Source organism: Stegodyphus dumicola, chromosome 5 (assembly GCF_044657685.1).
Source record: "Stegodyphus dumicola isolate Sdum_Otavi_A_Nest chromosome 5, ASM4465768v1".
Lineage (NCBI taxonomy): Eukaryota > Metazoa > Arthropoda > Arachnida > Araneae > Eresidae > Stegodyphus > Stegodyphus dumicola.
In genome coordinates this window covers 21,659,271-21,674,218 of record NC_140772.1, presented here as the reverse complement: position 1 = coordinate 21,674,218, position 14,948 = coordinate 21,659,271, and the positions used below count along the sequence as shown (strand labels likewise).

Genomic DNA, 14,948 nt, shown 5'->3' with positions numbered 1-14,948 from the left:
TTCCATGCACTTATTTGCAGAACAAAAGGCTTACAGTGTAAAATTTAAATTTTCGTTAGTAATTCCGTGATATTTTAATAGCATTAAGGCAGGTAAGAAATTACTTATGAAATAGGAAGTATGAAAAACAAGACAGGAAGCACGAATACTCTCAGTAATAGCCCATATTCTGTATAATCGTTTTAGAATACTTCCTTTCGGCAATAGCCCATATTTTGTATGCAATGGTTCTATTAGTGGCTGAGCAATAAAAGCCGCTGAGCACTAGTAGTTCGGTCCGAGGGTCAAGTATAGGTGAATGGGCTGGCTGTATGAGTATTTCCATGATTTTCCCTGTGTGTAACATAGATACAAGCCAGTTTTCCTTACGAAGTTTTTTCCATGGGATATTCCTCCTTTTCCATGCAGAGCCTAATGGCGAAGCACATAGTAAATAATCAGACAAATGTCCTCAGCAGTGGTCGAGTGATTAAGATCGCTGTATACTGGTAGTTCGACCTTGCCTGGGTTCAGACCCAGGCGAACGGGCTGCTACATGGTTTGTTTTCGTGGATTTCCTCATGTGTAACGTGAATATGAGTCAGTTTCCTTTAAAAAGTTCCTCCACGAGAGCACCTTTTTTCTAAGCAGATACCAGTCAGTCTCCTTAAATTTTTTTCCACAAGGCATTCCTCCCTTTCCATGCATTGCCTAATGGCGAAACACTTAGTAAATAATCAAACAAATGTCCTGAGCAGTGGCCGAGTAATTAAGACCGCTGAATACTGGTAGTTCGACCTTGCCTGGGTTCAAACCCAGGCGAACAGGCTGGCTGCATGCTTTCTCTTTATGGATTTCCTCATGTGTAATGTGAATACAAGCCAGTTTCCTTTAAAAAGTTCTTCCACGAAAGTGTCTCTTTTCTAAGCAGGTAGCCCTCTTGTCTTTGCCATATTCATATAATCTAACCCAACCTAATTTAACCAGTAATGCAATAATACAAAATAGTGAGAAGCTTAGGGGTTGCCCGTTGTTTCTAGAACAAGTAAGCTCACCAGAAAGATGATTCTCCTAGGGAGAGGATGAATTTATAATTATGTAACTTCGTTGCGTTTTTTTTTTCCTTTATAGTAAAAAAAAGGGGGGCACGTTAAGAATTTAATATAAAATGGAGCTTAGGTTTTTACCTCAAACTCTATCTATTTCTGTATTAAAGAAATTAAAACTTTTTAGAGAAACTTAAAGGATGATGAGTTAGGGCGTCAGTTTTAGCTTTTGCCCCACATCAGAAAAATAAAAGATCTGGTGCTGGTGATAAAGGAAACAACAGCTTCGCGATAATACAAGGGGTACCTTTCAGTCTACTCTAACCGAGAATCCCTGCTCGAATGGTAAAACTAGTAAGAAAAGGGGGAAATACATGAGTAAAATATGGTAACTCTTAAATTTTGTGATGCAGGTCCTTGGAGATAAATCAAGGAAGTTAAATTGCATCATTTAATAAACTTATTGATTAATGATTTTTCAAATAAAAATTCAGTTTGTTAATTAATTGAGAGAAATATAATGAACGTACCATAAAGGAGAATGGCAGGTGTTTGGCAAAATATACATATCTTGAAAAATATTCTCTGATTTAATCACTGTTTTGGAAGTTATTATAAACAACAACAAATTAAGGCAATATATCAACTAATAACTGTATACAACTAATAACTATGTGAATTATTTTCTTTATTTTTAAAAAAAGTAATAAAAATATGTGTTTTTTTTTTTTTTTCGTCTTCTTAGGATGAACTGTTTCTGAAAAGTATTGATGAAGATCTTGACTTTGCTTTTGCACTATCCTTACAAGCAGCTTATGATGAGGATATAAATGAAAATAGTATAAAACAAGAATCTGCATCAAATGTATGTTATAGATGCTTTTAAAAAATCTCTATATGTATTAAATGAGTTTTATTATGTTTTTATTATTACAACCCATATATGTTTTTTTTATTATTGTTAACTATGTAAAAGTTGTAGTCTATATAAACTCAAGAACTCAATTTATAAAAATTAATATATTTTTAAATATTAAATAGCAGTAATTAAGACAAAATATAATAAATGTATGAAGAGTTAAATTATTTTTGCTACATATTAAAAGTATTTTGATTTACGGAAGAGTACTTTTTTTGATTTTGCAAAGTCTAACATGAATAATGTCCTTTTTAAAATAGTGTAAAGTATGTATTGGCATAATGCTTATTACAAATAACAATTTTTTTTTTAAAACAAAATTATCCCAATTTTATTTCCGTGCAATACATTGAGAATTTGTATTTTACTGGTTTCTTTTCTTACACATATTTGGTTCTAGATTTCTTACTTTTTGTCTATAATTGGTATAATTGGTAACTCTGCAATATTTTCAAAACAAAGAAAATTTTGGAAAAATTCGCTGATATTATAGTTAATTTATATCTAAACTCTTGCTTGATTGGGACTGGAAGGTATGTGAACATTCCACGTGAAATTTCATTCATTTTACTCAAAATTTTATATTATGTTTTTCATTATTACATGTTTTAAGATTCCCTATAAGAAATCTTTATAGCACTGATTATGTAATAAATGATTTTTATTTCTGTTGGCTGACTGAAGAGAGTCTTTCTATGAGACTGCTGTCTCCTGAAAGAGACATAACTTTTGGTTGATTCTATGTTCTGCAGCGTATACTGATTTTGTTTTAAACTAAAAAATTTATCCTAGTTTTTTTTGGTATTTTTCTGTTTTCACTGCTTAGTGTCAAACATAAAACATTGGCCGGAAAATCTTACTAGGTAGTGGCAATCCTAATGATACATAAAGCTTCAAGAAATCCAGAATAAATACAAAACATAAAGGCAAATAAATAAATTTATAAATAGATTTTACCATATTAATTTCAAATTAGAAAAGCAGCATAGAATTAATTTCATTTAATATCGAAAACATTTACATATTTTCATGCAATTGTCATTACATAAATTAGATAACGTAGGATTCATGAAAGTGGTAGCTAGAATTGTAGTGGTGTTCATTTTGCAATTTTCCACATAATGGCATCCTGTATCAGGATTGATGACATTGTATTTGTGGGTAACTTCATATCTGGAAGCTGCTAGTTGACCTGCTTAACCCTTTGAGCAGCCAAGGTTTTCGCTAAGAAAGCACAAATTTCCCAAAACTACTATGAGAACAAATTATTTTTTTTATTTTAATGTAAAAACTCTCCTGGTATTTCATACCTGGATTTGTGTACTTTTGATATATTGCCTTAATTTCTTTGACATATTTTAGTATGTATGTACATGTACATTCTTACAGATATTACAAAAAATATTCTAGGCTATATATATACGCCCTTGCCGCTTAGAGGGTTAAGCTGCTGAAAATGTAGGAGAGAATCTCTAGATGATATTTATTCTTACTGCTTGTTCATAAAAACATCATTGCACAGCAATTCATGATTCAGACTGTTGTATAAACACACTGCTGTATTTGACAATTGACATCCCATTCACATAAAATTACTTTCCCCCTCTCTAGTTTTATTTATTTATTTATTTTTATTTATTGCTGTTCACTATATGTTTTGCTTAGCAATTCTCCATTAGCTGTATCGCACTGGCTGATTTTATAAAAGTTACTACAATGTTGGATCTTGCTTTATGATACTAATTTCTTCACAATAATACTATACACACAAAAAAAGGGGGGACACATGGTAAAGAAATATTTTTAAATTAAAAAAGTAGCACAAAGCTTTGATTATAAACAAATTAATTTCTTCTTAAAGTTTGTTCTTCAAATATTTGTAAGATATGTGAGCAGGTGTTAATACTAGAATCGTGTTTCATAATAATACTGAAATCAGCAGGTGCAGAAAATGATTAAATTTTCAGTATTTGCTGTCACAACCAAAAATGCAATTCTATTAATCATGTTAAAAACTGTAATTTTGTATTCAAATGTAAAGAGAGTGTCCACTAGGAACTGAATACTAGTTATTCAGCACTGGTATTTCAATCCAGGTTTAAATCCTGGCCAATATGTGTGGCTGCATGTGAATTTTTATAGTTTCTCCAAGTGCAACATATATACGAGTCAGTTTTCTTTAAAATGTCTTCCACAAAAACACCATCCTCTTGGTGAATAATAACACAACCTCTTGGTGGTTGTGTGTAACCAAGAGAAATCTTGGTGGTTACACACAACCATAACCTATCCCCTTTAAAAAAAAGAAAGTAACTTAGAAGGAAAATTTAAATTATAATCAGTGACAATAAAGTGTATGGGGGAGTTAACAAAAATGTGTGTAGTATAAAGTTAAAGATCCAGAACTGTCACCACTTTGGTGATTCCAGATTTTAGAAATTTTGAATTTTAGATCAACAGTTTAAATCTACTTAAATGACATGTAAACATAGGGCAACATTTGAGTGTCACTTATTGTTTGGATCAGGTAGAAGAGTGGTAACCCCCATACCCATTTAGGGGCTGAAATTATGATCCTTGGCAACATCAATACAATGCCAATCAGTGTACTGTCATTGGCCATGGCCAAAAACTCTCTAACCAGGTGTTTGACATGCGTCAATTGTAGTTAGTTAGGAGAAAAATTGTATTTATGACATACATGCTTACTTTAATTTAGTATTACATTAACTATTCTTAGACTTGGTAAGTGAAGAAGGGGGATTTTTTTGCATCTATATTTTGGCTGATGATCTAGAAGTCTGGATATTGGAGTGTCTTTTTTTCTTTACTTATTAAATTAGAAATCTTCATAGAATCACAGAGCTAGCTTGCTAATTCTATGATATAATACCTTAATTGGTACTATATATGTAGTACGTGTAAAATAAATAATTTTTTGCAGTATAAATAACCCTTTTTTTTCTTCTATAAAAAATCTCTAAACTGCATTGAGATTGTTGCGCTGGTACACTATTACTAAAAAATCCACGATTTCTCCGTGTGTGAGAAATGATGAAACTTAAGCTAACTAGTACTGGAGAGTGATCAAAATATTTCTGGAAAACCTTAATTGACACTGTAAGAAAACAAAAAATTATATTAATTTACAAATTAGTTAATGCAATCTTCAGCCAATACTACTCAGCCCATGTTTTATATCAAGTTTTAAAAAAGATGCATTATGGTTGTAGCTATTTAACATATTTTACTATTAATTTTTTATTAGCTTATGATAATATTGTGCATTTTTCTAAATATCTTTCAGTCTCCTAGTGGAAGTAGTGCAAAACCTTTATCAATTGTGGATGAACAATGGGAGCTAATAGATCCAAATCCTGATATACACAGCCTGTTTTTACAGTATGATGCCAAATTTTTTTATGGCAAACTTCAAGCTGTTGAAGTAAAATGGAGCCCACGTATGACACAGTAAATATATATATATATATATATTTTTTTAAATGAAATTACAGATGTTGTATGTGGTAGGTGCTGCTCAGTATGATCGTGTTTGTCCATGGCTATTTTGATAACATATCTTAGTTAAAGATTAGGAAGAACATTCTTCAAATTAGAAATAGAATTTAATAATATAAGTATAATTAAAAAATATTAATAAGTACTTTGAAACATTTTAATTAGGAAAGTTTATTTATGAACTGTTTGCTCACAATGTTTCTGGAAATTATTTGCCCCTAACCTTAATACTTCGAGGACATCCTTCATGAAAAGAACTTACTTGCTAGTGTAAAATTTAAAATTAGGCAAAAAAGCAACATTAGTAGATGTTTTCAAGAATTTTTTTTTTAGAAGGGAGAAAAATTCTGCAGTTTTTTTTTTTTTTTTTTTTTCCCCTCCTGAAGAACAACCTAGGTCTGATCACTGTTAAAATCAATGAAATTATTTAAAATTTACACTAAACTAATGTTGCTTTTTTGTCTGATTTTAAATGGCTGACCAAAATTCAAACCAAGCTGTTTGGCTACTTGGTGACTTTTTTGGGTGCACTTGGCAATTTTTATAACCTATTTTGACATCATTTGGTGACTAACTTCAGTTTTAAACAAATTTATTCTGTATTTGGTGACTAACTTCAGTTTTAAACAAATTTATTCTATATTACTTTGATTGTATTAACCAAATTGCTCATTGCAACAAGTGATGTATTTTCCATGTTTTCAGGTACAAACAGTCAAGACTTTGGTAATACGAAAACTATACTTGAATGATAACATTAACGATGATCGCAATAAGCTCCTGCTACTGTAAATGCATAAATGTTTTTCCAAATAAGAATGCTAGTTAGATCACAGTTTCCCTTTCATCTGTATTTTGTCCATGAATGTTGAATAATAATGCTTTGAATAGCATCCCAGGTAGAGGGTAGTGAAAATTTGGGTTAATCTTTGGATTATGGTAACTTCGCGATTTTTTGGCGAAAATTTGGCGACCAACCCTGCTACAGCAACCTGCTAGCTTTTTTTTGGATGCCATTTTGTTTTCACGAAGCAAAGGCTTTTTTTTTTTTTTTTTTACTCAACATTTTTTTCCAATAATCTGCTAGCCGAATTACACTTATGCTAGAACTTTTATGGAACAAAAGTGCTTAATCATGACGAAGATTAGGTGCGAAATTGGGAGAATGTGCAGAATCGCAAACTGCTTGCCACGTTTTTAAGAATTGCACATACACGGTATCCATGTACACGTCGACCTATTTTCACTTGAAAAAAATATCCCAGAATTGCACAAAAATGGCATTGATGGGATACTTGAAATGACAAAAATGATGGGATCCTCGAGTTTCTAAGCAAGAAGTGAAAAATAAGCATTTTGAAATTCATTTTGTCTAATAAAGAACTCTTAAAAACTTTTGGCTTTTGGGGATGTGAATTCTTTTATTAAATGGTTCTAAATTTGGCAATTTTAAGATCAGTTTCTATAGGAACTTTGTAATTCTGAGATCTGAGCATTTTTCGATGATTTTATTTAAAACATCATAACATTGATAAACTTGATTCAGAAGTCAAACAACAAAAATCAGCGTTAATTCACAAAATTTTCGGTTTCGCAGCTGAAGATGATGGTTCGGTAAAACCATCGAAACTAGTCCTGTGAAAATTTTGTGAATTAACGCTGATTTTTGTTGTTTGACTTCTGAATCAGTATTTATTCGGCGTGTTATTGTGTCTTAATTGATAAACTTCATTAAAATAATGGTAATATATTGAAATTATATTTAAAAAATAACATTAAAATAAAACATTTTTATTTTTCTCTGTCATATGATAAAGTTTCATTTTGGCAACTTATTAAACAATATTTTAAATCTGAAAAATAAACAGCGTATAATGCTATAAAGCACAATTTACGAAACAGCTCTTAGCAAAAGCAAAATTAGCTATGTAATTAATTAAAAAGTCTTCTTTTTAATTTTTTCATAGTAAGAGAACAATGTAATTGTCTCAGAATATTCAAAATTCTCAGAATGTGCATGAGTTTTCTCTATAAAATTAATTTTATGCTTTTTCCCTCCATTTTTTTCCAAAATATTTCTGGCTTTTTGCTCTTACAGAAATGGTAGGGATAATTTTTCTTTAGGATTTTAGACATTGCAGCTTGGAAAGTTTAGAAGGATTTGAAGGCAAGATTTATAGACCCACAATTCTAAAAGATTCGAGAAATATGTGACGAAATGAAAAATGTCTCCATAGTATCAACACGTAATGGATGTATTTTACAGAAAGTTTGCAATGAATTTCTTACGTTTCGGAGAACGTCTGAAAGAACAATGAAAACTTAATACATATTTACATGTTTTACTTCTGATACTAGAATTTTAACATGTTTATCGTCTCTGCTTTTCACTAGACACAAGCGTGGAAAATATCAAAAATGCTTCTACTCTTATCACATGGCCAGGCATTATAGAAAAGGATTTTTTATTAAAAAAGAAATTGAAAACTTACAATTTAAAAGATTCATCTAATATATTTTAATGCATCATACACAGAGCTGGCACTAGACATTTTCCCACCTGATGCAATCTCTGTGGATCTTAAAATTCTGGTGCCTAGTGCTTTGCTAAATTCTGCTTCCAATGCTTGCTCTAAATTCTAAAAGTTTTGCCATTTCTAGATTTTGTTGTTCGGCGTGTCCCTAAATTCTAAAAATTCCGCCACACCAGCTCTGCAACCGGCCCTCACCATATATAATATTTCATATTTCTTCTGAATGTTCATATTACTAAAGAAATAAAATCAGCCACTCTTTGTATACATTCTAAATGCATTTAGTGTTTTTAGAATAACAGAAATCCTTAATAAATCCAAAAATTATAAAATGGAAAGGAAACATGTTGAAGAAAAAAACTAAATTCATAAAGAAAATTATTCATCAAAGATATGTGCAGTTATTATTTTGTAAATTACCCACTTGTTTATGATTTCAGCCTTTACTATAATTTCCCATTTCTGTTTTCTCATATAATAGACACTGAGCCAGATTAAATTAAAATTAAATTGTATAATCTTTGACCACTAGTCCACCTTTTTAGTTTGAACTTAACTTTTTCTTGTTTAATTATGTTACCGTGACCTGTAATTGATTTTGTTAGCATCAGAACAAGCCTTTATGTTCTAAGTTCTTTTTAATTAAGAGGCTTATTTAAGCCTTTGTATGATATTATAGTTACTTTCAGCCATATCAATAAACATTTTGGACTATTTAACTTTTACCAGATCAAGTAAACCCTCATAGGTACATTGTGAAGAGGTTGACAAGTTAGGAGATAAAGCACGCAGAAACTAGCGAGAGCATTGGTTTGCATATTGAGACAAATTGTTAGAAGAGATGCTTAAAAAGAAGGAAATCGATATAAAATAGCCAAAATGTTTGGGATGGCTTCAAATTAAAATGACGGATAAATATTTTGTTGAGTGTTGTTGTAGCTTTTAATGTGTATCCTAATATCGTTTAAGAATCAATTAGATTAATTTATTAGATTTTGATTTTAATAGGGCTTTTTTTAACAAATATTGTTAAAAAATAAAATTAAATAGTGGTCATGTAAATACATAATGACTAAGGTTATCAAACTACCTAATTTAATTATTTATAACTAACTGTTTACCCTTAAAAATTATCTCTACATATTAAAGTGAGTTATAGCCTTTCATCAATCCTCACTGTGGTCACAAGATAAAACACAAAAATGTAAAAATTCAAGTTAAACTTATTCTTTGCATCTACTAAGACTTAAAATAATGCAAAACAACTTATCACCTCTGGTGCTTTAATGGCTTATTGGAACCTTTAAAGTATATTAACTGGGTTACAACCCCTGGAACTCTGCATGAAGCTATGACACTAACTGCATCAAACAGAGCCTGACTAACTTTCAACGCTTGCCATCCGTGCCTTACAACAGGCCTTTCAAGTTTGTTCTAATCAGCAGGTTTCTCTCTAGACAAGCAGCAGCGGTGACAACATTCTGTCTTTTGTTATGAATCATGCTGATTATGATCTTACTTCTCATTTTAACCTAAACCGTTTGATATAAAATCTGCCTGCTATTTACTAAATGTCTAGTCTGACGAAGTATGTGACAAAATGAGACGTAAAAAAAAATCAACATAAAGCTGTTAGTAAAACATAAATGCCACTTATCTTCTTTTAAATATGATTAACTATTATAAGTGTAAAATATTTAATGCTACTTGATAAATTGCATAAAGTTTATTTTATTTTCAAACTGATTAATAATTATGTTAATTAATTCATGTTTAGTAATAATGCATACTATTTACGGATTCATTTTATTTTTAGGATGGTATTACAAAAATGAAATTCAGGCATAGATAATATTTTTAATTGAATTTATTCAGTTCCCATTTGCTCATAGGTCCTTAATTTTTTTCATTAATGGTCCTTAAAAGTACTTAATTTCCGTGTGCAGAAATGTGTACGAACCCTGATAATTGTAATGTTTTAGTTGTGTGTTAATAGTTTATATTCAACAATGAACTCCTTTATAAGCAGTATTTTCTTGAAATATGTGATTTTCCCGTGGCATTTGTTTCAGATATAGTGCTCTTATAACTTAATAACATGATTTAATAGAATCAATTATCATAGCAGTTCAGTCTTCAGGAGTAATGATTGTTATTTTAAATAATTATGGAATGCTAGTTTTTCATGTGTTTTGTAATGTACATCGAATAATATATACATACACATTACAAATCAGCTGTGTTGAAATAAGATGGTATTTGTACACTACGTGTATATTTGCAAAAATAGTATTTGTTTCTGGACTATAACTATGAAATGACAAAGTTAGCACAAAAGACCCTTTTAATGTTGCTTGGGATGGTAAGATTAAAAATTTATTTAAATTTAGTATGTGTCATATTTCCACCCAAGCCACTGATAAAAATCTTTATTCTTTCCTTTCTCAATTGAAAATTATTTGCAGAATCCAAACTTATAAAGTCTACTTGACTGCATGAAAGTAAAAAACAACAGTCTTTACTATAATAGGCATTTTTGGGGACTCTACATCCAAACAATGACAGATGCCAAAAGAACAGTTTTATTTTTGTATTCATTTTGAATTGTAAAAATATGCATATAACCTATGGATAAAATTATGCATTATCATAACTTTCTTTAAATCTGTCAAAATTTTATTCTAAGAGTACTACTTGCTCCAGATGATAAATAGTAGGTGAACATTCCAAAACCTGAGAATTTGGTTCATTCTAACAGCAGTTTTCTTGATTGCGACGTAAAAGTGAATTGTGATTGCAATTAAAAAAATCTGCACGTGTATGTGGAAGTGTAAAAATTCAATTTGTGTGAGCATTTTAAAAAGTTTAAATACAGTTCATGGTTTTTTTACAACACCGAATCTTTCCATAGGTTTTATTTCTAAAAATGACAAGCATTTATACAATAGATGAAAGTTTTTACAAAGAACAGACATTTAAATGAATCTGATTCCACAGCAAAATTCTGATTCTTAATGTGTTCTGTCATAACTTTATTTTTTACTTCAGATTCTGAGATCATTTTTCTAAATAATCTATGAAAGGTCTCCAGTCCTGCAGATCTGTAGACATCAGAGACCTTTCAGATTGGTGTTTTGACTTTTTAATCTAAATTTTCTGAAACTTTATTTTTTACTCCAGATTTCGAGATCCTTTTTCTAAATAATCTATGAAAGATTGCAAGATTCTCTGCTGTGTACTTTAAGTTACAGTTGAATATGAAGAATCTTAAGAACCAGTAAATGAGTAATTGCTTGAGTTCGTGAGACAGTAATTAAAACTTGGAAAGGGTTAAAAACCCTTTATTATTCAAATAAGACTTAACATAACTCCATCTTGGAGTTTTACAATAAAGCCGACACTCGGGCTTGAACTTAGGAAACTAAAAATTAAACTGTTTAACTAAAAAGATATAGCCAAAGTATCAAGATTCTAACAGAGTTGGCCCCTTAACACTAATTGACTGTGAAGCTATTAAGGGCCTGAAGTACGGCCGAGCGTAATAATAGATAGTTTAAGAGAGAGTAGCCTAAAAAGGCAGACACGTGCTAGCCAGAATCTCTGGTTCTCTCTGATTAAGACAGTAGAATTTTGTGGTTAAATACCGCTCTTCCTCAATTTGCATTCAAACGTGATTCTAAAACCACATTCTAGCCGGAAGTGGTAAGCTGAAATTTCAAAACTTAACTGTTAATAAAATTAACATAATCTCCAGTCCTGCAGATCTGTAGACATTCAGATTGGTGTTCTGACTAAATTTTCTGACATTAAATTGATTAATATTATTTGTTTCAATTGGTTATCTAATTTCATCAATTCTATCTCACCATCCCAAAGATTCCCAGTTCTTTTATAGGTTCGTGGTATATTTTATGCATCAATAAATTGGTTTAGTAATGTAACTATTGACCATTTATTTTCAAATCTGGTAATAACTTTTTTTCACAGAGATTCATAAATATCATCTGTGGTTTGAATTTTCTTTGCTTTGCCAACAAGAGCTGATTGCAAATAATAAAACTTTTCTGTCTCACTTAAATGCTCAGTGTCATTAATTATCGACTTAAACTGAACTTTAAAAAGAAATCATTTTTGTTAATTTCTGTTGAATTTAGTCAAGGAATTTCCGGCAGTTTAACTGAATTTTGTTTATTTGATACTTCTACTTTGCTGTTAGAAATACTGTTGTTGCTACTGCACTTAGTTTTCAGTTCCTTTAAAAAATAAGTCTTACCTCCACTTTTTGAGGTGGACAATTTCTGAGAAGATGGTTTCATGTTTTTTAGAATCTTCTTCATTTACAACACCATAAAGTTTACATTTAGGTTCTTCACATTTGTTTGTAATGATTTTAAAACTGTCCAGCTTACATTCCATTCTGTAGTGTCAACGTTTGGTTGATCATTAGTCAAGAAATCTTTAAATCACGTTATTTGTGCTTTTAGGTTATCTTTTCTTTGAATATGAACAGTAATATCTAATGATGCCATTTTCCTAATGTTAGCAAATTCAACAAAAAAAGGAATCTCATTCAAAATATTGCTGAGATATTTTGGTGAAATGAGACCAATGTTTTTGGTCTATAACTATGAAATAATGAATGTAGCTAATTAAGAAATGGAAGCATTTTTTTTTATTTGCTTCATAAGTTAACTATTCTGTTAGCTGTCACTCAAGATGAAAACGGGGGGGGGATGTATAAAACTGAGAACAAAAAAAAAAAAAAAAGGCTAGACTTGCACTAACAGCTACAGCATTCATTGCTGGACAAAAATTGTCAAGGCATGTGTTCATGCAACAGTCTGGCACCAACACTATTTGTCTTGTACTTTGTTGTTGTCATAAGAAAAGATTTTGATTTTCTTCAAATATGTGTGAATGGGCTTATATTGCAGATACTGTCAAATCTGTCAAATCTGTAGAATTTTTGAATTTGGAAAACCCTTTTTAGTTTCTTTATGTTTGGAGAGTTTGTATGTTCTTGAGAGTCATATCAATTTTCTTTAAATAGAGTATAATTATTAGTATATGTTCCTGTAATATAGTTTTTTTTTTTTTTTTTTTTTTTTTTTTTTTTATCCTTTCTAATATGGGGATCAGTTTTTATTGTACTGGTTGAAATCTATTTTATACTACACATAAAAATATTAATGCTGCTGGAGTTTTATCATTTTTGTATGCATTAAATCAGTGAATATTGTTTCCATATTCATTTAAAATTGCTTAAAAGTGGAACTTGAGTCGAGATAGGTGTGGTTTAGGTGAATTTGATGTAGTTAAGTAGTTTTTTTTAATAATCTTTGTTACTTCAATTGATATCTGTACTACAGCTGACATGAGTCTGATTTTACTACAGATGATACTTTTGTCAACTTTTGAGTAGTTTTTATGATTCAAAAATGAAATTCTAAGTATTATAATTATAATAATAATAATTATTATTTTTTAAGTGAAGAATCTTGAATGTCAAGAACAGTGGTCATAAATTGTGGTACCGTCTGATGACATTACTTTCTGGATACAAAAGTGGTTAATGAGACTAGATTTCGATTAAAAATACATTTTTGACTATTTAATATTTCTAACATTAACTGAAATATGCTGGGATTTGTACCTTTGCATGCTAAAATGTGATTTACATAAGTTTCATGATTGCATAAAAATTTCCAAATTCTTGTATTTCCTTTAACTAAAGTATTTTATCTAATGAACTAGTCTAGTTGGAACAAAACTAATAGCACTCGATAAATCAGAGCAGAAATCCATTCTAGTTATTACACCAGTTCCAAGAAATTGATGCGAAAATAAATAAATAAATAAATAAATAAAAAAAAAGCTTTTTTTTTTTTTTTAACTAGGAATATTTGTGTCTTTGTTGAGTTTCTCACAAACTATTCAAGCCAGAGTAAAACTAATCACATCATTTGGCTGAAAATAATCTGTAGATGCCATGGAAACTAAGCTGCAGTCAAGTCGTAGAAAAAGGTATTTATCGTACAGAAACTGTTTGTATCATATGTTGCATTGTGCTTATCATTTATTTGATCGAGAAATATTAAGTGAGTGACCTTAGGCTTTTAACTTACCCACATTCTCCTTCGTAAGTCAATATCTGCATATTTTGTGATTAAGTTTATAATTATAAATCTCTGTTCAGACTCATTTAATTTATTTGTTTGCACTCTAAAATGGCATTGCACAAATGAATTCTGAAATGGTAAAACAGACATTTTTGTGGTGGGAGGGGGTAGAAAGAGATCAAGGTTTAAAAACTGGAGGTGATATTTTCATACTGGCAGTGCTTATTTATGAGTAGGAATATTTAAGATAATTGTAAATAAGGTAGACTGCCTAAGAACACTAAACACTTTTAACTAAAAGTGGAAAATCTACTGATATTAAAATTTTTCTTTTATACTGGCTTAATCTCAGTGTTAAGCTGAAAATTTACCAATTAGCAGACTGATAATCTTGGTGAGAATAAAGGAAATTGTAGATGAAGTAATTGTAACTGGTAATGCATTGTTTTTGATGAGATGGTTCTACGAGTTTAATATTATATTATAAGTTTAGAAATAAAGAATTACAGCCATAAACTTGGAAACAGATAAAAGTTGAGAATATAGCTCATTAAAAACACTAGATAAAAGAGGCATTATTTAGATAAGGCATAATGACTCTATTCTCAAATGTATTACAAGAAAAATGCATGGATAACTGTATCTTATTTATGGGCTGGTTAAAATTATTAGAGAAGATTATGAGTATTGCAAAATGTTGGTATTTTCTCATTCCAAAATTTGGTAGAATTGCCATTTTTGGGGGGTATATTTTATGTATGCACACAACAATAATCGATGCATGAATGCTCGTAATACACATGTCCCGAGTGCTCATGGATTTACATGCTTT

General features: G+C 30.3%; 1 protein-coding gene across 2 annotated transcripts in view; it reads left to right on the top strand.

Annotated features, from left to right (window-relative positions):
• Positions 1-14,948, top strand: part of mh (DNA-dependent metalloprotease SPRTN) — a 47,167-nt gene that overhangs the window by 9,181 nt on the left and 23,038 nt on the right. Inside the window, exons 2-3 of one of the 2 annotated variants that reach the window (XM_085816496.1) lie at positions 1,771-1,890; positions 5,252-5,415. In XM_085816496.1, coding sequence (XP_085672622.1) covers positions 1,771-1,890; positions 5,252-5,415 — 284 coding nt within the window. Of the gene's footprint in view, positions 1-1,770; positions 1,891-5,251; positions 5,416-13,894; positions 14,022-14,948 lie in introns of those variants that run through there. The other variant, XM_085816497.1, reaches the window with a different exon arrangement.